This window comes from Sceloporus occidentalis, unplaced genomic scaffold (assembly GCF_023333645.1).
Source record: "Sceloporus occidentalis isolate IW3139 unplaced genomic scaffold, rSceOcc1.0.p SCAF_24, whole genome shotgun sequence".
In the NCBI taxonomy this organism is placed as follows: domain Eukaryota; kingdom Metazoa; phylum Chordata; class Lepidosauria; order Squamata; family Phrynosomatidae; genus Sceloporus; species Sceloporus occidentalis.
In genome coordinates, this window is record NW_028317004.1 from 8,744,590 (window position 1) to 8,769,706 (window position 25,117).

Here is a 25,117-nt window from a genome sequence, read left to right on the forward strand (position 1 = left end):
GCCCGCGGGCCGGACTTTGGACATGCCTGCCCCAGGGTATTTCAAATGCTGGTATTTCAACTCTTTCCATGCATACATTTTACCACTAGCCTTTGTCAAAGTTTGCAGTGATATTGTTGTGTGTATTTTTCCCCACACATTGTACTTCAGTGTACTTCAGCTCCTGGTATATGTCATAACATCTATGGGTTTGTTTGGAGACTAAAAGGCCACATTTGGGAAGTGTGCATTTTTCAAATTGGAGTTTTGATATTTTGAAAATTCTGCCCATAAATCCTATTTGGGACATCTCTGAAGCCGGTCAGTTCAATTTACTCCATCAAATCATATATTTTTGAAAACTAGACACCTCAGGGTATTTCAAATGCTGATATCTTAACTCTTTCCATGCACCCTGTCACGGGCAGGACTACTTGCCAAGCAGTGACTGTGTGGAGGGCGTAGGCATTAAGGGGTTAATAGCACCAGGCCTCTGGATTTACTAACTTCACCCCTTAACAAGGCATAAATTACACCAAATTAACCCCCAAATCCTGCCTGTATCCCCCCAGGTAGTCTGCCACCACTCACGATTTTGATACCGGATTCGTGAGAAATCCGAATTAGAACATTTATCTCTATAATAATATATATATATATATATCAACCCACCTCGGGCAAACAACATATATATATCCTGTAGAAATTAATAACAATACGGTAACGTGGTATCCTCTCTTAGGGTTTGTGGATATCAATACTAGAGCCCAAACACAGACTTAGATTAGGAATATTTTAATAACAAAAACACAAAGATTACACAGTGCCAGAATTACAAAAACAAGACATACAAAAGAAAAAGAAAACAGCAAACAGTTCTTAAAAACAATGGGACTTAAACACAGGACCCTCACTCACGAGTTTCTCCAATAAGCCGGCCTGTGGGAACTCCTTAAATCCAGATGGTTTCTTACGATGTTGTTCCGATCAGAGTATATCATGGAGTTCTGCTTTGAGGTCGCTGCATTGTCCCTAAATCAGATTCAGCTTCAAGAAAACACCCCTCTGACCACATGGCCTATTATATGACACCTTCCCCAAGAATTGGTTCCCATCTTTGATGTGCCAATAAGTTATGGTGGGGTAAAGGTGATGGAAACCCCTCCACTTGAGATAGGAATGGAATTCCTATAACTAAGGATCCTTATCTGTTAGGCCATGAGTCACCACAGGGGTCCTTTGAGAAGATGACACCTCTAGCCAGAACAGATACAGAGGGCATGCCCAAAGAAACACATTAAATCAACCTCAGATTAACTCATTGAATGCTTAAACTAACCACCTCTGCTGGGTTACCCTTCCATGCATCCACTACATTATATGAGTTAATCATGACACACCCATTTTACCACCAACCTTTGTCAAAGTTTGCAGTAGTATTTTTTATGTTTTTTCCACCCACACATATTCCACATTAGGTATGAATTTACAGCTCCTGGTATATGTTGCTGTAACAACACCCTAATATGTGTTCAGCAGCATCTCCTGAGTGATCCCCCCATGCATGGGTTTGTTGGGTTGTTTGGGGGCTAAAAGACCACATTTGGGACATGTGCATTTTTCTCATTGGAAATTTGACATGTACCCCATCAAATAATACATTTTTAAAATGCCCCATCTAACATGCCAGTATTTTAACTCTTTCCATGCAAGAATTGTTTGTGAATATATAGTGCTAATTTTAGGACTTGCTCATAAAAATATATATACCGTATTGGCTCGAATATAGGCCGCACCCCCCCCCACTTTAAATGTTTAAAGTGGGGGTGCGGCCTATATTCGGGGTCTAGCGCCCGACGCCCGGGACATGCAGTTCCGGGCGCCGGGCAGGCAGCAGGGTTAGGATACAGATCCCCCGCAGCAGCGCAGGGGACCTGCATCCTACTCTCTGATACGCTCCGACAGCCTCCCCTGTCGGCACTTCCCACAGGGGGAGTGCTGGCACGGGAGATTGTCTAAGCGCATCGTGCAGACGTTCACCGGCAGCGGCGATGAGCGTGAATGACCTCCGCTGCCGGCACGTCTGCTCAATGTGCTTTAACAATCTCCCTTGCCGGGAATTCCCACGGGGGGGGTCCCGGCAAGGGAGATTGTTAAAGCACATCGTGCAGACGTGCCGGCAGCGGAGGTCGTTTACACGCATCGCCGCAGCCGGTGAACGTCTGCATGATGCGCTTAGACAATCTCCCGTGCCGGCACCGGAAGTTGTCTATGCGTATTGCGTAGGTGTCCCCTGCCGGCCCCGCAAGACACACGAAGTCTGCTTTGGTAAGTCGTGGGGGGGGGCACATCTTGGGGGCAGAGTGGCAACGTATCTCGGGGGGGGGGCAGAGTTGCAGCAGATCCCGGAGGGGCAGAGTGGCAGCATATCTCGGGGGAGGGCAGAGTGGCAGCAGATCTATTCTACGTTTTTTTTTAACAAAAAAAAAAAATTCCTTAGAAAAGCACCTTACTTTTAGGGTGCGGCCTATATTCGGGTGCGGCCTATAACCGAGCCGGCACGGGAGGTTGTCTAAGCGCATCGTGCGGACGGTCACCGGCTGTGGAGGTTGTTTACCCGCATCGCCGCAGCCGGTGACCGTCCGCACGATGCGTTTTACCTCTGCCCCCAAGACTTACCAGAGCAGACTCCCGGGTGTCTTGCGGGGCCGGCGGGGGACACCTACGCAATACGCGTATACAACTTCCGGTGCCGGCACATCCGCTGAGTCCCGGCACCGGAAGTTGTATACGCGTATTGCGTAGATGTCTCCCGCCGGCCCCGCAAGACACCCGGGAGTGTGCTCTGGTAAGTCGCGGGGGGGGGGGGGAGGACAGTGGCAGAATATCTCGGGGGGGGGGGATAGTGGCAGCATATCTCGGGGGGGGGAAGGAAGACAGTGGCAGCATATCTCGGGGGGGGGGGAGGACAGTAGCAGCATATCTCGGGGGGGGAGGACAGTGGCAGCATATCTCGGGGGGGGGAGACAGAGTGGCAGCATGTTTTTTTTAGTGCTTTTTTAAAGAAAAAAAGTTTTCTTTAAAAAAGCAGCAAACTTTTAGGGTACGGCCTATATACGGGGGCGGCCTATATCCGAGCCAGTACGGTATTAGAGTTGGAATGTGAAGACATGGAGCTAAATACTGCATATGATTGCAGAATTGCCCTCCAGGAAGGTTTTCGCTATGGGAGTGTCCCATCCATGAAAAACCATGAATGAACTGAACACTAGAAACACTAGATTAAAAATCTTCTGCTTTTTTTCTAACAGTTCAAGTTTTTTTAAAAATATGTTTTCATACAGCTGCATATCGGCCAGTTGTATGTTTTCTAGTTGTGTTGTGTTAAGCCCTATCTAATAGACTTGTGCAAACGAACCCAAAACGATTCTGACAAATTTTTAGTGTCGTTTTTGGTCCATTTGCTTTCGGACAAAGAATTTTGTTTCCTGCCCTTTCAGTCCGGATGAAACTTGGAGGGCTCTTTCCATTTCGAAATGAAAGTCGTCGTCACTCACCCTCACTTAATGTCTCCCTAATCACCCAATTAGACTTATTACAAGGGTAAGGGAAGATTTGGCTAACATTACCTTAACAGACTGGGCATGAGCCTCTAGTGCTAGGGATTGCTCACAATTTTCCTGTTCATTTGCATTAATCTATTATCACAAACATCTTCAGGGTTTAATAGGAAATGTTACTATTTTTATCCAAAAGCAAGATGAACTGAAAGTTTCAAAGCAAAGTGTTTTGGTAATGGTGATCCCATCAAACAGTACCTTGCTGTCATCACCCGAAAACTATTAATAGAACTATGACATCATGATCTCCTGCAGGAAGAGCCTTTAAGAACAGGCAGATACAAGTGATCCCTGTCATTGTCTTAGTTATAACATTTCAATCACATTGCTGGTTTATCTTTCCTATTGTGTACACACATATGATTAATGCCCTTCCCCTTTAAGACACGCACATTAAACTTCCAAACCGCACCTAACAATCACAGGCATTTCCCCAAGTGCTGTATATGACGTCATTATCTTCAGCTACTCGCAGCGGTACGTCATCCCCGTCAGTGGGCATTTTCAGTACGTCAAGTTATATAAGTATTAGATGCATTATCCAGCCGCACGTGAGACGCGCCGCTGATCTGCAGTATGGGCGCGAGACTCCCTACTCCATCGGCCGGCTTTACCCCGCCCACTTGGGCGCTGTCCGCTGTTGCAGTGCTGATCGCCGGATGACGTCACCCTCGCAAGTGATTGGCTGGTCAGTCACTGTTTCCCATCCGCACCGGGAGCGCGCGTGGCTTTCATCCAAACACTTGTCACGTGCACTAACGCATCCTGGGTATAAAGTCCTGTATATAGTGATGTGCAGTTATATTACCTCACTCATTGTAAATCTAAAACCACGGCTTCCGCGTTTACAGTAGGCTGTAGATTAAATAAGTTTTACATTTAGAAGGGAATTCTCTTTATTCCTTCACCATCCCCCTTCTCATCACCAAAATAAAATTCTGCTCTTGACATATGAACAATGGACAGCTGAATTGTGTGATGAGAAAGCAAGCTTTAACAGAGCTGATGGTAAAAATAAATAAATAAATAAATAAATAATAAAAAATAAATAAATAAATAATATATATATATATATATATATATATATATATATATATATATAGTGCGTATGTGTGTAAGTGCACCATGCACAACACCCACAAGTGAGCTACGGAAAACAATTCAAATTTAAAGGGAAGCCTGCAGTACATCAAGAACCACTGGTAGCATGCAGTCGCATTTTGTGAATGTGTACTATGGGTCTGTTGCAGTATATATATATATATATATATATATATATATATATACCAAGTAGTCGATTTTTAACACAGCAAGGCCAGATTAAGGAGCTTTGGGCTCTGGAGAAACTAACTTAGACATAATGGAAAAAAATCTCAATTTACTGTAACAAAAAACACCAATTTTACAGTTACAAAAAATGTATACTTTTGATGCATTCTATCATTCAGAAAATTAAAACCAAAAGTAAACATTTCTTTCTTTTCTACTACTCTGGTTTTCCTGCCTACTGCAATGTCTTTTTTCCTCTTGCAGTCTATTTTTTCCTTCTGTTCTATTATTTTCTGCCTCTTTGGCAATTTCTTTTCTCCTATTTCTTTTTTTTTTGCACCTCACTTGCTGACATCTTTTCCTCAAATTTTTCTACCTTCTTTTATCTTTACATTTGCTTTCCTGCCTTTTAAATTTTCATCCTCTTTTTTTTTGTAACTACCATTCTGGCCCCCACATCCATACATACACACACATACGTACAGTATATATATATATATATACACACATACTTATATACATACGTGCACACACACACTCACACACACACTACTTACCACATCCTCAACTTCCGTCCTATAAGCTCTTTGTGACCTGTAGTTCCCTCACTGTGCTGTGCTGTATATACTGCAAAGATCACTTAGTGGGACCCGACAGGATCACCATTCTGTGGGACAATGAGACCCTCAGACAGAACGCTAACATTTGCCAGCATAGAGGAAGGAGTCCTAGGGGGAGGCAAGGGTGGCATTGTGGAGATTTGTATTTTTAAAAAATTGTGCAGTTTCTGTATGTGAGTCCCATTGTTGTTTTCATACATGAGCAGTTTTCTATATGGGGGTCCCAGATTAAAGGGTGTTTTGGCAATAGGTGGCATACCTTTTGTAGACGTATGCATTTGTATTAGTACAAACTTTAATTTGAACGAAACTTATCAATTTTGATAGTTTGTACAAAAGGAGGAAATGGTCCTAAACAAAAAAAAAAAACTTAAGGAGAAAGCTTCAAATTTTCCTTTGCATTTCATTTTTTTCTCACTCTCTCTCTCACACTCTCTCTATCGCCCTACCTTCTCTAACAACAGCTTGAGTGACTGCTCTTCTTTGACTTCTCCTGGCTTTCCTCTGCTCCCAGCTCGTCCCTGCATTATCCTGAACTCTTGGAGTACTTCTACAACAGGACGGAGACTCTGCTCACAGCACGGAGGCTACCTCTTTCCAATCTTCCAGTTGAGGCAGAGGGTACATGAGGAGGCTCCAGCAGGATAATGTTAGGGCAAGCCGGGGAAGAAAGAACAAGAAGATAAGAAGAGGAGCTGCAGAGAAGGTGAAGGAAAAGCAAAGACACAAAGCTGTTGTTGGATAGGATGGGGAGAAATTGAAATTGAAATTTTGTCCAGTCTTTCAAATAAAAATAGTTTTTGATGGTTTGATTTGAGGTTGGATTCACTCCAAAGTTTCATTGACAGATCTCTAGTGTATGTATGTGCGTTTGCATGTAGGATGCTGTGTGTGTTAAGTGTCAAGACAAGTAAGAGAACCTGTACAATTGTAGTTAATTTTATTGATTTACTGGGACTGCAGCAAACGTTTTTTTCTTAGTTTTTTTTTTTCATTTAATAATTGATTTATTCATACTTTTGAGCTGTTTTGCAATGTAAAAAATAAATTCATGAGCCAATTACTTCAATATTTTCCCACAACAAATCAAAACAAATTAGGCAGGGCAGGGGACTGTGCAATATGCACAGTGTGTTTCAGTTCTTAACATCTTGTTCCTGAATTGGTTTTAAGTTGCACTTTTACACTCCGAGCAACTTTTTTAATTTCAGACAACGAAAATAATAAGTCAGAAAATAGTTCATGGAGGCAAATTATGACAAGGGACTTTATTTCCCATTTTTACCGGTGACTACAATCAATTTGGAAATGTCTGTGAGACAAAATGATTCCAGTTTTTGTTGGTTGGACAGAGGTGGCAGCAGGCGTGTATGAAAAAATAATATGATGACCCCTGGTATACCAGTACCAAGTAGGCTGAAGCTTTCTTCCCTGCAGTGAGAAATACAACTTGCCTGCCAGTGCCTGCCCGATGCCCTGCCTCTGCTGCTAATTCTCTATGCTGCAGTGACCCAGTCTTCTCTTTACTCTGGAGGATCAGTTCTTCATTTTTGTTACTGCTTGTCTGCCATTTCTTCATTGATGTCACAACGTTACCTGAAACGTAATCTGTCTAAAACGCAACTCATTATCTTCCCTCCTTCCATCTCCACCCCAATACCTGAATTCTCTATTACCATCAACAGCATGACTGTCTCTTCCACTAACCAGGCCTGATGCCTCAGGGTCATCCTTGACTCAAACCTCTTCTTCATCCCTCACATTCAGTCCCTCACCAGATCCTGCCACTTTCCCCTAGAAAACAACTCTAGATTGTTCACTTATGATTTCCTGTCTTGACTATTTTAACACTTTTCTGGTTGGCATTCCACTGTCTCCACTCTCTCTTTTCTGCAGTCTGTCCTAAATGCTGCTGCTAGGCTTATCTTCTCTTCCCCGTACTCCGCTCTTCTGCTTCCCCACTCTGCGAAATCCTCTACTGGCTCCTTATTACCTTAAAAACTAAATTTGAAAATGCTTGTACTAACGTATAAGGCACTCCATAACACTGCTCCTCCATACATTTCTGCCCTTATAAGCAAATACTCTCCTACTCGATGTTTACGTTCTTCCCATGGGCTAGGGCTCTCCTCCTCACTTATCACCTCTTCCTTTTCCGTCTACAAGATTTCACTCGGGCTGCCCCATATCTCTGGAATCTACTTCCACCGAACCTTCAGCATTCACTCTCCCTCCCAACATTCAATAAACATCTCAAAACTCACTTCTTCAGAGAAGCCATGCCATTTTAGCTGCTAAAACTTCCCTGTCATTGATACAATCCCACACTACCTCTCACCCTTTCTCTGTGCCTTATGTTTGTCACCCCATTCCCTCAAGATTGTAAGCTTGTGAGCAGGGCTCTCTCCACCTAATGTATCTGGTTGTCTTAGTCTGTCAGTTCTCGTCTTGTCATACTTCATGAATATATGTATTGTAAGAAGCGCTGCATAAATTGTTGGCGCTATATAAATAATAATAAAAAAATAATAGAGGGGCACATTTTGTCATGTACAATCAGTCTGTCTGGCAGAGCTTGCCCTGTTGCTCTGCTGCAGCTCAATCTATTCCTTACTTTGAAGAAATCAATTCTTTTTGTTTGTAATATTGGGGGAAATAGTGTAAAATCCTTTACAATTTGGATGTGTCTGTGTGCCAGTGCCTGCCTTGTGCCCCAACTTGCCTCTGTGCCTCAATGAAGTTAGCAACCTCTGGTAATGCAAAGTGTTAATTCCTCTAATTCAGTAGGAAATTGCCAATAGTGACATTTAAATAATACCTCCTGTGTGGATGCTGTGCTGCAATAGATAGATAGATGATAGATAGATGATAGATAGATGATAGATAGATGATAGATAGATAGATAGATAGATAGAGATGTATGCAAACTATATATCACTATATAACATCAGGCCAGCAGGGAATGAGCTACAATAGCTGCATTGTAACTGCAGTACATTACTTTCGTCAGACTGCATTGCATTGCTTTGATTGTGTCCCCAGTGTCAACCCCCTCGGCCCAGTGTCGGCACGGTCGCCCTATGTTTGTGTAGAGCTGTAGGCGTAAAAAGGGTTAAGTGCGCGGCGCGGTGTCATGTTTCAGCACCTTGGATAGGTTCCATGCGCGCTCCCGCGCCCTCTCCTTCTCACTGGGAGCTCTTGCTGCTGTGCTGCGTGTCCGGCTCCCCATTCAGGGCTCTCTGCGGGGCGGCAGCAGCAACAGCAGCAGTTTCACCAGCGCGACCAGCAGGTGCATGTACCCCAAGGAGTAGTAGAACTAAGGCAGGCAGCCCGGGGAGAGTTGTACATCAAGTAGCATGGAGGAATTCCTTCAACGCACCAAATCGAAGCTGGTGAGTCTTTTGTACTGCCGCCCGTACCGTTAAAGCCCCGCTGGATGAAACTTTTAACGTCGGTTGCAGATACACACTTGCTCGTTGGGGGCATTTGATACATTTTATCTGCTGCGTATTCTGCCCCACCCAGAGCTGGCAACTAAGCTGTGGATGGCTGTGATTAGGTTTCAGTTGGGCATCTAGGGGATATAATATTGCATTTAAAATAATCAATTCCATTGCTTTTTACATAATGTACACCATTCCAAGAGCATTTGAGCAAAATGGAATAATATACAGTCTTTGCTTTGTGGAATACTCTGGCACTTAAAGGGTTAACAATGCTAGAATGTGGAATTCCTGTGCAAATCCACTTTCTCTTTCTTTCGTTCGTTCTTTCTCTCTTTCTTTCTTTCCCTCTTCTTCTTTCTTTCTTTTTATAATTACAATATTTGTTTACCAAATACAAAGTGTTTATGATGTGAGAGGTATACTTTGCGGATTTAGATGCACTCTTGATTGATACAACTTGATGGACTGGTTAGTGGAGAGGGAGAGGATTCCTTGTTGAACACATAATCAGCGAGCCTTTGGATTCCTTTAATAATTTATTCCTGAGTTAAAAAGTTACACTGCATTGGTCGTCATTGTTGTGGATATAACTGTGCCCTGTTTAGCAGTTTACCATTGATTTGGGAGGCTGTCCTTGCTGTAAAGTTAGATGTAATAAGTTACTTTACTGAGCCTTCCAGCAGAGGTGGTAGAGGTTAAGTAAGGGAATTTTAACAGGCATGTAATATCCACATAGAGTTCTTACATCTAAGAGACCAATTACTGTTTAAGATTTGAGTCTTAACAGCAAGAAAAACTGACAGGCTAGATGGGCGTCAAATTTTATATTTCTGCTACGTGTACGTAGACAGTGAGCCTATGAATAATATTTGTAGTTATGGGTAAGGATTCCCTTTGCAGCGTCAAAGAATTAGTTCATACAGCAGAATCAAAATATAACGTCAACCAGCATCAGCATTCCGAACAGTTAATTCTTGGAATAAATCAGCGTTAAGTGATTCTCAATGTTAATGCTTATTTTTTCTGTTGCCGACATCTTATTGCTTATACCAAGATATCTTCTGAACCCCCATGTTTACTCATATCCATCACCTGAACATACCGGCCTTAGAGAGCCAGATAATATTCTCATAGGCAGAACCACTGCTTGAAATCTTCAACCACATTACTGTCTGTGGGTTTCAACTTTCCTTCTTCAACTCTTGTTCCATTTCACTTACAATTTCCTAATCTGCTCTCCCACTTACGGCCTGCAAGAATCACAGTGAGTGCATTAGAAGGGTTCATTATGAATGTGTAATTGAATGTCAGTGTGAGCGGTTTTAGAAAATGTGAGGGATGTCTGCAAAGAGCTGGGATGAAAAACCTCAAAACTAACATTACCATTTAGCAGCCTTCTGGAAATGGCCTAGTTGCCATCAGGGGATCCATGACACAACAGTACATTGCTTGGGGCTAACCCATACTCACACACACACAAAATTTCCTTCCTACCATATTCATATTGTGTAAACAGAATAGGTAGCTCAACAATATAGAGGGTAGGACCAAATGAGAACTGGTATTGAGATAAGGTTGTGTACCCTTTACAACCTAAAGCAAATGAGTATAAAAACTATTACTGTTCTCTAATAAGGTCCCTGAATGGTATGTTAGAACACCAGCTGTATTCTAACATACCATTCAGGGACCTTATTAGAGAACAGTAATAGTTTTTATACATATTCATATTGTGTTAATTACTATATGTTATCATAATATAGTCAGCATCAATATTGGGTATGCAATGACTTGAAGTACCCTCGATATCCAGGCCAGGACCCCCCCCCAATGTCCATTAACCCAATAATAACAGGCACCAGATAAAATGGCTTGCAAAGGCCACAGCCAATTTATTTTTTAACCAAGTCATTGCCACGTAACCTTAGCCCCCACACCTCGTTTTCAGGGCAAACACTACCAAAGTGAACACATAAGTATAATAAATAACACCAATAAACATAAATAATTAACAAACCCAAAAAGCCTAGCAGGCAAACTAGAAACCACCACACAGGGAAGGACTTACTGAGATGCCCAAACCTGAGGCTCCCTGAACCACCTACTGGAAACCTCCCACCAAATGCTCTTCCCCAGAGCATTCCCATCCCCCAGCCTGGTTAACTACCAGCCTGGTTGTGACAGCATAAATACCCCCTTCCTAACACAATAAACAGGGAGGGAGGGTAGGACAAACAACACAGGGTAAGGTGACAACAAAATGGCCCTCAGCCTCGTGACACAACCCCTTAAATAACCACCCAACTAAACCCCAACCCCACCAACCAAAATTGGCGCCAAGGCCTAGCCCTACTCGGGATTCCAGTCAGGGCCCATGCTGGCCCCCCAGGGCATCGTTTTATTGGTAGAGATTTACCTAAATTTGACGCTTACGTTGCAGAATAAAAATGTAATGTTATCTGAGACGAGAATGCTTTTTCTTTTAGCATTTGCGTAGTGTTCCATACCATAATACTGGGAGTTTCACTTTCCAAGTTTTCTATTCTGTTGTGTTGTCAGAAAACAAGAAATGTCAGGTCCCGTTTAAAAAGTTAGCAGCTTCAGAAGGTTCTGGTTTGGCTTATCCTCCTTGACTTTGATTTTAATGTATAGTAGACTGTGTATTCCCAGACACAACTTTGTTTATGTCAGATAATATTTGGTTGTGGGTGGAAGATATATATGTGAGGGGATTTAAGCACGCATAGAATCTAAGACAAGGCTTTGACAAGACTAGAGGGGCTGAATGGCTCTTATCTGCCATCAAATTCTTTGTTCTCTTTGATTTAGCAACCCAAAATGAGAACTGTGAAGGTACCACTATACAGAGAGCACCAGGGAAAATTCTTGTTCTATAGCGCAAGGTCTAAAATGTGCAGTATATCTCATCACTAGGCACGTATAAAAAGCATAAACTATAATAGATGCCTTTTTTGTCTGAAAACAATTAGCATAGTACCCAAGAGCAGGGGCTACTATAGAAACTTAAAAAAAAGCTTCTTTAATGTATTTTGATGTCATTATACCTTCAAAGAAAACAATAAAATGACATATCTGCTAGAAATTGTGTACTAGAGAGTGCAGTTAATGTTTTGTGTAAGTGGAACAGCACCTTGAAGAGCCACATATTCCCCATTGTTGATGTTAACATATATTCCCACCTAAATATAACTCTTATTTTTTGGAAAACATACACTTATTACACATAAAAAGTGTATTTTCTATAACTTTGTGGACAAAATAATTTGTTAACTGTTCTATGCGTTGGATATTTATAGCATGTGTTTGCTTCACAGCCAGGACCATAAAATTGTAAATACATCATTCATTCTTGTATGTGACAGGAACACCCCGCTGTAGAACATATTGCAGGCCTTGGGACAGAAGTTGTACATCTTTCCAGTCAGTGGTCTACTGTATATATGATGTAAAAAAACATCTGTAACTCTGCATGGCAGTGGCAGTGAGGGGTTAATTGGTTCTTAAAAAATAGTGAGCTTTTCCAAACCTGAGATACAGAGGACCAGATCTATATGTCTGCCTCTGCGTGTCTCCTTTCTTGGGTTTATCCTTCACAACTTAGGAAACAGAGGGATTGAAGTTAAAGAGTAGGCAACTTCTGAAGTGCCTTGTTATACCAATGAACAGTATGATACCCTACTCTGCCAATTATCAATCTTAACTTGTCATTCTCTATTACCAATTACACATCTACTTGTAAGACTTATTTAACTCAAAGGGAAAGTACATTTTCTTTTTTTCCCCCATTCTCCATTCACTGTCCCAGTCTTTTTGCCTTCAGAGAATAGTGGCAGCATTCTTTAAGAATAATTATATCATGATTCACCGAATGTTTGGGGTCGCTCAGGAGACCCTAATGGGTACACATGGTGGGAGCACTCTGAAAGGTGCATGGTACCACCTTCTTGAAATCTGATTGTTGGCATTAACAGGAACACTGGCTTTGGTAGTTTTTATTAGTCTCCCCATTAGTCTCCCCATTGATCTCCCCAGGCGGAGTTTCACCGTTAGGAGTGAAATAGAGTCGCTAGTACAGACCTTTAACTCCTGGAGCGGGAAGACCAATGGTCTCCGCAGGCTGAGTTTCGGCACCAGGATTTTTAAAGTCGGTACGAGCGACTCTATTGGTCACCAGCAGGGGGCTCGTCTACCATCAACCAATGAAGAGCAGTTGCTCGTACGGACCTTTAAAATCCTGGAGCCAAAGCTGCTGCGTAGTGCGTACCGAGTTAACCCTTCTTAAAAAAAACTGCAAAGAACAAAGAGAAAAAACCTAACACGAAGAATGTACTCAAATATTCGCCGAAGCACAGGAACGGGCGAATATTCGTGGATTTTTTCCCCCCAGGAAGATGAAGATGAAAATGAAGAGTTGGCCGGCGCCAAGTCTAGTTTTTATTTACTTTGAGCTTTTGTTTTCTTTCCATTCCCCCTTAAAATCCTCTTTGTCCTGTGTCGAGCATTCATGGATCAATAATTGCATTGGAACAGGTTCACCTCTATTAGTACACAACATACATATGGTGACTTGCTAGTTTTAACTGCACAGATAAATAAAAGTGTCCTGTACTACTTGAGAGTCAGGACTGGATCCATAAAGGATATCAAGCACTTAGATAAAGGCTATGTCTTATTGTTTCACGTGGGAGACTTATTTAAAGAGAGCACTATTCTCCACTATTTGTTCTTCACCATATTATTACTATATCTGGGCGTATGGTTACGATATTTTGTAGACATTTATTTATGTTTCATCTTATGTGTTCCAACATACTTTGTGATAAATAATGTAATAGAAAATGAATATCTTTGGGGAAGTCCTGTCTGAATAAAATCTGTCAAAACTGATTAAGCTAGAAATAACCTTGAATTTAAAATTACATTGAGAAATTGAGCAATATAATTACTAATGTTAAATGTTTTGCTTTTATCCTGGGATGTTGATTTTTTTATTATAAAAAAAATAGAATTTTATCAAAATCTTAAAACTAAATCAGATGTTGGATGTGTAAGGGTCAGAGTCCACCTAAGAGTTTATTTTTCGTAAATGGATACTGGAGGACATGTTATTATTCAAAATGTTATCTTAACAGGATTCTAAAAAAAAAAAAACTACGCTGGTAAATGATCTCCAGACACCCTCAGACAGAAGGAGGTGGAGCCTAAAGTAGGTGGGGCCACACAGCTCTATATTACTCCACCCACTTTAGGCACCACTCCTTTATGTCGCAAGACATCTGGAGCAAAAGTTGGCAAGTATGCATTCCCCAGCCTAAGGGATGGGGTTACCAGACATGCATCATCAAAGTGACAATGCTTTCTTTATATTCTGTGTGCTCCTTCAAAAGAGTTCAGAGATTATATTCTGATAAACACATATCTTGCACTGGTTTGGAGAACCTACCACTTAGTTGACCAACCACTGAAAGAACCCACGATTTTAGAGCAACATGTAGAATATGGCATCAACATTTAAACTAGTGCAATATTTGTTTCTCATGTTTTACCTGCATTATTATGGTTTATTGAGTATATAATTAAACTTTCTTCTTTTCCCTAAAAATCACTTTGAAGCCACCTCCATTAGATAGAAAAATGTTCCTCCATAACTGGAATGCTAATATTTTTCTTCCTTTTTATATTATTTAAGTTGACTGTACAGTGAAATACATTTAAATGTGATGGGAAATAAAAACTAGCATGCCATTGGTCTATTATCAATGCACATATTTACATTGTAATCATACCCTAAAACCTCTACCAAATATATCTCACATCTTGCAAGCATTTGAGCGTAAAACACAACCCAGTCAGCTGAAGTTAATCCGCGGTCACTGATCACGCTGTCTCTGCTTATGTAAGCTTACTTTATGTTCTTCTGCCTCTCTGTCTTCCAAAACATTGCATTCCATTCAGTGAAATAAGAAATGATACATTTAAACAGAAAAATAATCTTAAAAAAAGTTGAAAGAGGGGAAGGCAAAATGTCTGTACCCAGACACCAGTGCCCGTGACAAGGGTTGTGCTAGTCATTGTTGTTAATGGCGTCTTCACAAAGAATCTTGCCACCTACCCCTGAGTGGGAATCTGATAAAAAAAGGCATAATAAATTAAGGACCAGTTATATGATTAGTGAACATGCAAATATTTTCCTATTAATGAAAATACTGAAATTAATACTTTCACTTTACTTTACTTTAAATTAATACATTTAAAGATTGCAATGAAGATTGCAAGTTACTGAAGGTTGGTTTGGGTTGTCAACTTCAGAAACCGTACAAAGCATTTGTCTTTGGGATGGATAATGTAGTAACAGGGAATGGAATGCACATATTGTTTGTGGAATTTCAGTAGGATAAGCCCCAATATCCAAATGCTGCTAGTTTCTTATGAATCAGAGTTGCAAGTTAAGTCCCCATTGAAATCAATTAAAATCATCATGCAGAAACCTAAGGGAACTATGAGATTGTCAGTGAATAGTACATTTCTTGAGATCTCCCTTCCCAGCCAGTTGTTCCAGGTTAACCCTGTGATTATTTGGTATGAGCCAGCTGTACTCTGGAATGGCTAGTGTGCATTGGGTAGGGCTCTGATGCTTTCCTGGACATTCATATTACCATAACATTTGCCTCATCCCCTTGATGTCTGTTATTTGTAGTATTGGATGGTAGATATGCCAGTTCTTCTGAGACTACTATTCTTATTCTTTCCACTGCATGAAGTAACGGAAGGATTTGAGGACCCCTGACTATCAAGGGCGTTCTCTCATTCCTCTACCTTTCTAACATTAGACCTAAAGGCTGTCTGGTCGTATCTGCAGCCAAACTGTACTATTGCTGCACAGTCATAGTTATGGACTCCTATCAACATCAGTAATACAAGCCCAATTCAATTTTGGAACCTTTGTTTCTGAGCCTCAGTCTTGCCTCTGTACTTTTCTCCTGGGAAGAGCCAGTTCAGGTTTTACCCTGCTCCTACAGCCAATTAGTTGTGTGACTTCCCCCTTTATGGGGTCATTAAAAAGGTATCTGTGCTGTACCCAGTATGTTTTCAGTCACTGAAAGTATCTACTGTGTAATATAAAATCATGATTTTTATTTTTGCAAAGTAGCTTCTTCCATCATTTTTGTTTAAAAAAATTAACAATAAATAAATAAATAAATTTAAGGAATCTGATTAAAAACAATGTGTTTTTTTGTTTCTGTAAGGACATAAGACTGCTTCCTCGTAATTGATTGTATATATACAGACCACTCCAGTATTGATTTGAAGAACCATGCTAACCACAGAAATGTTCTACTCGTCTACTAAGAGGCACCAAACAATTGTCAATATTCCCTTTCTGAATCTACAGTTTAAGGCTGCACTAAATAATTAAATTACTGCAGTACTCAGCTTAAAATATAAGTGCATGTTGTCTTCTTGCAGTAGTGATTATATAGCAGTGGAAAGAAATTGAGGCTGAATCATTGCTAGGTTCAAGTTGCAATAATTTAGTTTTCTGTACAGATAAGCAGACAGATATGAAAAACTACACTTTCCAATGACTTTTTTTTTTTTTTTTTTACAAAAGTTGTAATACATGTAGTATTTGGGAGATATAGAAATGTTAGGTACCTTATAGATAATTGAAGAAACAAAAAATAATCAAAATATTCTAGATTTTTTTTATTTCTTTAGTATTTACAGTTTTTCAGTTTTTTCTTTCATTACATATAATATACATAAGTAAATACCTATACAGTATAGTGGAAGTTTTTAATGAGACTTTTTCATTTGCCTTATCAGAGTGGATTAGACCTTGCATATGGGACATCAGTGAACAAGGGGGTACTTAAACCTACCTACCTCTTGGGTATGGAGTGATTTGGAGTGATTTGTTTTATTCAACGGGTAGAACACATGGAATTCCAGGTAACGTCTTTATAGGTCAAGATTACCAGCAGGAGGTGCCAGTAGCCTCCATCTGTTGCTGTTTTGGATCCCACAGTTTAGTTGAGTTTTGAATACGAGAGCCAGTGTACAACCTTCGACATTCCTATAGTTAATAAGGTCTATGCACTAAACGGTGAATACTTGCGAGTTGGCAGAACTTGAGCGTTTGCAGCAGTAAGGGAGGTGAAATATGCAGGCATATACACCAGAGCAAGACAACTTGATTACACTGTCCTTGAATAATAATCTTTGGCCAAATGAAAGGTGACACCAAAAGATCAAATAAGAACCCCGCCAAATAAAAACAGCTGCTAAAAAAACATTCTTTGCTTGTTCACATTGGATTCCAAAAGTCCACTGGTTATGCGGGAGTGTAGGTACGATACACAAGGGGCCCCAAGTGGATTAAAGATGCATTGCATTTTCCATTGACTTCAATGGTCCACTGGACATCTTAGTAAATAGACCCAATTGTCATGTCATAATATACATTTTCAGCAAATAATACCTTTTTTGACAGATAAGTTCAGAAGGCACTTGTACCCAATTGGTACATCCAATGGGTACATGATAAGTATTGGGTTTTTTTTTTTCATACGATAAAACACCATGTCTAAGCCACCAGATTGTGCTCTGCTGACTGGACCATGGGGCTGTTGTTGTCCAGACCAATATCGTGTATGCTCTATGACGACCAAGCGGGTGCTTCTTTCGGGCTTTTTTAAAATCATCATTCGCAATAATCACAATTTATGTTCCCTCATTAGCTATTTTCAACACATCCATTTGTGAGTATCTAAGAGTTAATATAAGACCAACTCATATTTCCATATGCAATTTCCTTAAACAGCTTGCAACACAAAAGCCCATCTTTTAGCAAAATGTTATCCTGCGATGCCTCAGGGGAGCCAACATAGAAAATGGACAATATCATCTCAGTAATTCACAGCTTTTTTTGTAAATAAGTTATTTGTGTACACATCTAATGGCTCCTTAGCCAATGTACTGAGATTGCAGTACAGTGACAAGACAAGTTGTTTCTGTCTTATTCCATATGCTTGAGTCCCAAGTTCTCCACACTTTAATTGGTTCCCAACAGAATAACGTTTATAAGCATATGGTATGTAAAATGCTGACTTTGCTTTTGTTACCCAATATTTTATATGACACTTCTTTAAAACATATGAAAGGATCTTGATTACTCAATGTTGAAAAACTGAATAACTTTGTAGCACCCTGCAGTGGTGTCACGCCAACATGGAAACAGCGTAATGAGAATGTGTAAAAGCATTTGCTCTCTTTTAAATACTGAATTTTAGGGTTCGCTGAACCTATCAGAAAGGTGCTGTGGTATCACAACAAAAACAAACATGTTTGTGTTGTTGATTAACACTAGTTTTATTTATTCTAAGAGATAATAGTGTGATTATGTTAGACTATCCCAGTGTACTCTTTATGTATGATACATCTGTTGATTAGGGTCTCTACATGGAATAAAATATTGCCAGAGGAAAGGGAATATGGTTTCTTAAGTTTATTAAGACCCACTCATTTGTTCCCACATGTCTAAAAAATGTCATGACTAATTTTATTAGTTATCCCAAGGTTCAACTTTGGGGAAGTATTTAGACATTCCTCAAAGAAGGACCCGTTGGTATATGTTTGACAGCATCCTTTTTTGGGAATACATTGCAAATTTGCATTAGTATTGTAGTGTTTATAGCTTTTGGTGAAAAGCCAAACTTTACTGTTAACATCTTACTTGGTGCTTTTAATAGGACGAGATGTGCAATCAGTGTCATGCTCAGCTTGCAATGTAAGAGTCAATTGACGGCAGTAATTTGGCAGAAAGAGGTAACTTTCATAGTGTAAACTACAATTAAATGCAACTTTGAAATATGCTGTTGACTTTCCTTGTCCTTAACTTAATAAAACCGTTTATGAGGCAGAAAATCCACAGTAAGATAGCAATACTATAACATACCCCCAATGCTCCCTCTCTAGCACCCATATCCCTTAGTCACACGTTTTCATGAAGTTTCATTTCTAGTTATTTTCCTGCAAATAATGTATCTATATATTTATATATAGTTACTATTCTTCACAACTAACAGCCAGCAGCACTACACTGTAATACTTTAAGTAAGCTAGTTGCAAGACAAACCCCAGATCATTTATTGGAACCTAACATCACCCCTGTTCATAGCAAGTCCTAAAGCATAGGTGTGTCTGTTTTGTCATGGAAAATATTACAAGATATGCTATAGGGCAGATATATGGTTAAAGCAAAATATCAGATTTTCAAATATAATATACATTTTTCTTTAGAGGGGTTCAGTGGAAAACTTTGGGGACAAATGATAAGCAGGGATGCAAGCAGAGGAGGGTTGGCACCTTCTGGCTCAGTGGTCAGGTATAGCTGAGTGGCCCCCAGCAACTAACACAACAGCACACACTCACTGTAACATACACACTTACACAGTGTCCATCTCATATACTTAAACTAAAACGTACTCACATCATTACACCTCACGTATATCACCCATCATCATATGTCATACCATGATGTTGTCTAGATCCTTTCCTTGTAGTTGCTTGCACACTGTGCAAGCCACCATGCTATTATCATGGGGTCGGGTAATGTTGAGTTTCGTGACCCCACTGCGCTCCTGCCTCCAAGACAGACAGAAGACAGAAACACATATAGGTGGAGAAACACACATAGGGCAAAAACACATGAAGAAAGTTTGTGGGCATCACAAGGGAAACCCCAAACAAGTAAGTCTTTAGTTGAAGTTGATACATTTTATGTTTTTGAGACCTCAGAAGTCCAAAAAGCTTATGTCACATTTTAATTGCTTTTTTTTCTTCAGCTAGTTCAATAAAAAGACATCATTTTCTCTTTGGCTAATATGGATATATTTATTTTTCTTATGAAGAATAAAAATGGAGAAAGAGGGGAAGAAACAAATATACAGTCTGAAAGGAGGTATGAATGAATGAATAAATATGAATATACCCAATCTGCTCAGTAAACCAAAACACAACTGACAGATAACAAGAGCTAGGAACTTACCAGGTTTCAAATAAGGTCACTTAGTGAAATACTGTTTCCCCAGGGCTTCAGGTTAGTATCTACAGTTGCTGGATGGGGTATTAACCTTTGCTAATTTAGTTACAGCCTAACATTTTCCAGCAAGGGCAGCCGACTGCAAATTTTTCTTACCCCTTTAACTTCCTCATGCCAAGATCTTCAACGAATGAGGGAATGCTGCTCTTTTAGACAATCACATGCAGAAATTTTTTCTAATGATACATCAGCCAAAAACCTGCACTATATGTAAATCACACTCAATTATTTCATTATATGTACAAGGTTTTGCTTAAAGTGCGCCTACCATGCAAAAGTACACTAGAAACCAAATATCTACCAAACAAGAGAAGATCAAATGTTACTGAGATGTCCACTTCAAATATTCTTTTCTATCTGTATCTGTAAAGAGCTTATGCAATCATTTTACTGTATATTCTGAGATTTTCATATTGAATTTCACGCTTCCTCCGTCCGTTCTAAAATGCCTAATGTTCTGGAATCTGCTTGATCCTAAGTGTACTTGACACTGTTGAAGCTTTGTTGGTTTAGCCTTAAAGAGTGATTCTACTGAAACATTCTCCCCTATAATCAGTCTGACAGTTTCTCCTTCTCTTGTGCCAGCAAATACAAGATATCCGTGACTCAATGATTGGGTTAATATGCAAGATAATTATTCTCACCTCTATGGGAGGTACAGATCTTCACTAATAATCTAATTGTATAACAATAAATAAAAACAACAGAGAGGAAATAATAAACCGATGCTCGCATATCAAAGCCATCTACAGAAATCTCAAAACAAATAATTTGTTATTTGTGGTGATCCCTTTTTTCATTCAGGGTTTTGAAGAGTGAATTACATTGTAGGCATGTAGATTAGCTCTTTCCCACAATTTAGCATATCCTTGATCTTTTTAAATAAGCAGGTCAGTGTCATCAGAAATTTGTTTTATGAGATGAAAGAAATGGCTTGTAGTTAAGCATCGAGATTGAGAGATGAAACACTGTACTGTTAACTAATAGAACATCAAGAATAATCATAAACTATAGCAAACATCAAGAATAATCATAAACTATAGCGTTAAGGGGGTATTTACACAAATAGGGTTTGCTGCTTTTATTGTATTTTTTACCTTGCTTGAGATAACCTTGAGTGTGCATATACAGGGAACTGGATAATGATTGACCATATTGCAGCACTGTGTGGACAAGCTCTGGCTCCTGGCCTGTGCTTCTGAATGGTGTATAGCCCTCCATACTGCAAAGGCTGGATGAAACTGTTATAGGTCATTTGTGTCAAAATACACATTTCCTGCCAGTTAGCATCCACCACAAACATAAATGGGGAAAAAAGTGAAAAATCAGCAACATAAAACATATAACACATATTATTATATAGTTAGCCAGACACAGATTGTGGTACAGCATGACTCTTATTATTATATAGTGGGTCTGACGCAGACAGTGATACAGCATAACTCCTATTATTATATAGAAAGTCAGACACAGATGGTGGTACTGTATAACTCCTATCATTATATAGTGTTCCAGACATGGACTGTGGTGCAGCATGACTCCTATCATTATCTAGTGAGTCTGACACAGAAGGTGTTACTGTATAACACCTATCATTATATAGTGATCCATACACATACAGTCATATAGCATGGTGGTACAGAATCACTCCTATCATTACATATGATTTGGGCACTTCCTCTCCTCTGATTGGTGGAACAGGGGAAAGGCTGTCCTTGTGGTTCCTGTAGGCTCTGCCCATATACAGAAGTGAAGACAAAAGTAATAATATAGAAGAAGTGAAGCTGCAGGAAATGAGACAGGGATGTGGTAGTGGTCAATGGAGAAGGTAGGGAGACTTCTTCTGGGACAGTGCACACCCCAGTAGATCTGTGCTCTAGTCCTGACAGGGTCTCTGGATAACTGCTCAATGTGCCATGCACTAAGGACGGCTTCACCCAGAGACTCTGAGTCAAACATTGAGAGTTCCCAGTTATGCTTATTAGCATAACATAGGAGCAACCATTTTAAATTACAGTTCATAGGATTTGCATAATTATTTCTCACCGTTATCAATTCCCTTTTCTATAAAGACATAGTAATATTTCTCATTAGTGGCAGCTATAATTTGGGAGATAATTTTAGGATTCTTGATATGCTACTGCTGCCATTTTTTGATACAGCTCTCCATGCACCCATAGTTTATTTCCATAGGTTCAGTCAGTCCCTTGTTTTTTAAGACATAAAGGTTAAGTTCTCAGAACTTCTAGAACACACCTATCATGTAGGACATTGTCAGTACTAGATTGATGACCAAATGTGACATCTTTAATTAAATCACAAACATTAGTAACAAGATCCCTGCGGAAATCATAAGGATGTTGTACCAAAACAAGTTTAGGGAACCTTATTTTTTTTTAATTGATTTAATGTGCTTGAGTGAGAACTCATAATGGGATCAGTCAACTAAAAGGTTTTCTTATTAGTCACGTTAGTTAAGTCATATATCAGTCTCATGCCATCCCTCACAAATCAGCTTGGATATTTACAAGTAGCTGTTGACTAGATGCAAGTGTCTGTGATTTTACAGGATTGAGGACACGTCTAGGAGACAAGGACACCCCTCTGGCAGCTGCAGCTCAATCACTCCATTGGACATGGACTTTGACGAACTCTAGGCTAAAATACTAAAATACTGCTCTATTTTAACAGCGTGAGTTGAGGTTGTCCATGGGTGTGCTGGATCCTCATGGGTTACTTCTATTCCCCTTGGTATCTGAGGCAGAATGAAAAAAAAAGCATAAATAGCCTACATTGATAAACTCAGTAAAGATCACTGGGTCCAGTATACAAGAAAAATTGTCTACATAAAAGAGCAACCGATAGAGCAACAAAAGGTTACAAATGCTGGATAATATAAAAACATATAAATAGAAATAAATAAGAGTGAATTCTTACACATTGCATTTTACCCTTTGTATGTGGGCTTTTTCACAGTTTCTTATTTGAGTTAATTTCATTATTTACTTATATGGCTGTGTTCTAATTCTGCTTGGGATACCAAGGGGAGCAGAAGTAACTTGGTGAGGATCCACTACCACCATGGACAACCTCTCCTCGGCTGTTAAAATAGAGCAGTATTAAAATAGTGAGTGTAAAATCTACAGAATTTTCAATAGTGCTATTTTCATACTGTAATATACTACACTATATTTTATATTTTGTGATTATGATTTCAAGGGATGTAATTTTATTTTGCTTATTTAAAGATGTGCCCATTTAACCAACTCCATCCCACAGCACAGGAGATGAACATGGTCCATGCATGCCCCCTAAACGAGTTATTCTGCATGTTTACTAATGACTTTTATTATATTTTCAGGATCGAGCTAAACAATTGGAAAAGGTTCACATTGTCATTGGAAATAAATGCTGTGATTTGGATTCTATTATTTCCACGTTAGCATATGCCTACTATCTAGATAAGGTAAGACTACTTTTGACATTTCTTTTCAGAATGCAAACAAAATAAGGAAACTGTATTCTAAGCACTTCATTTTATAAATAACCAACTGTTAGTCTGGCCTTTGACATAAACTCTAACCCTGTTGTTGTTTGCACACTGGTGGCTGCCGGCCTGTCAACTGCCTTCCTGCAGCTGCTGGAATATTCAGCCTCAGGCTACTTATGGGTCACACACACCTGACAGCCATTTTGCCATTATTATCTTTTTTATTATCTTTTATTTATATAGCGCCAACAATTTACGCTAGCTTGTTATTTTCCTTTTTTAAGCCTGCTCTTTGCCATACTCCCTTGACAGATCATAATGCTCCTCTTTATGCTGATACTGAGTCCTTGTTTCTGAATTCCACACCCCTTGTTTTCTGGTACCTTAAACATTCGTTGTTTCTGAGCTCCTGTACCTTGTGCTCAAATGTTTAGCGTTTGTATGGCCTCTTTGACCCATCTTCTTGTGCTCTGGTACCGTGAGGTTTTGTTACTGTCACGAACCGAGTGAACAGGTCTGGTAGGAGCCCAGGTGCAGGGGATATCCTCTGGACGGGGCACACGGCAGGTAGTCCTCTGGATGGGGCGCACGGGCAGGAACCCCACTGGACGGGGCGCACGGGCAGGAACCCCACTGGACGGGGCGCACGGCAGGAAGCCCTCTGGATGGGGCGCATGGCAGGAACCCCACTGGACGGGGCACAAGGCAGGAACAAGGCAGGAACAAGGCAGGAACAAGGCAGGAACAAGGCAGGAACAAGGCAGGAACAAGGCAGGAACAAGGCAGGAACAAGGCAGGAACAAGGCAGGAACAAGGCAGGAACAAGGCAGGAACAAGGCAGGAACAGGTACTCAGGGCCAGAGCAAAACAGTCCACCAACATCAATGCAAAGGCCCTGACTGAAGGGCTGGGCAGGTTTAAATAGGTAGGCTTAATCCAGGTAACAGGGTCCAGCTGCATGCACTAATGAGGTCTGAGTGGTTCAGAGTGACAAGGGCGGCCACTAGTGGTTGAGAAACATCATGAGCTTAAAGCAACAGCGAACGCTCCAGGCTGAGTAGGGTTACCTTGTTCTCCATGTTCTTCTGCACCTGTCCTGGTTCTGTACTGACTTACTCATGGTTTATGACCTTGGCCTTTCTCACTGTATTTTGAGTCCTACCTGCATTGTTTTCTATATTTGGCATCCTTGGTTATCCTGAGTCTGTATAGGACCTTGTCCATGTTGTTTCTGACATTAGGCTACCACTACCAATGGGATCAACAGGTAAATTTGTTTTGGCTCAACCTGTAGGCTTAATTGGAAGCATGCTGGGGGTTTAAGCTACATTATGTTGTGTTACCCTGTATTCAAGTGATATATTAAATGTATCATGGTAAAGAGGTGTCTAATTGTGGTATGTTTTTTTGTGTGTAACTGTTCTGCTTGTTTTGAATTAGGAGTGTGCATTTCCCTGAAACATCATTATCTGGCATACAAGCGTATTTGAGTATCAGTTTATTGCTGTTGAAAATGTATTTGATCGCAGGCCAGTTACAGATTCTTAATAATTGACACAGTGAGAACA

General features: G+C 40.2%; 1 protein-coding gene across 1 annotated transcript in view; it reads left to right on the forward strand.

Annotated features, from left to right (window-relative positions):
* Positions 1–19,569: 19,569 nt before the first annotated feature.
* LOC149300583 (protein prune homolog 2-like) overlaps positions 19,570–25,117 on the forward strand; it is a 94,309-nt gene continuing 88,761 nt past the window's right edge. The window contains exons 1-2 of the mRNA XM_089485093.1: positions 19,570–19,707; positions 23,421–23,525. Coding sequence (XP_089341219.1) covers positions 19,570–19,707; positions 23,421–23,525 — 243 coding nt within the window. The remainder of the gene's footprint in view (positions 19,708–23,420; positions 23,526–25,117) is intronic.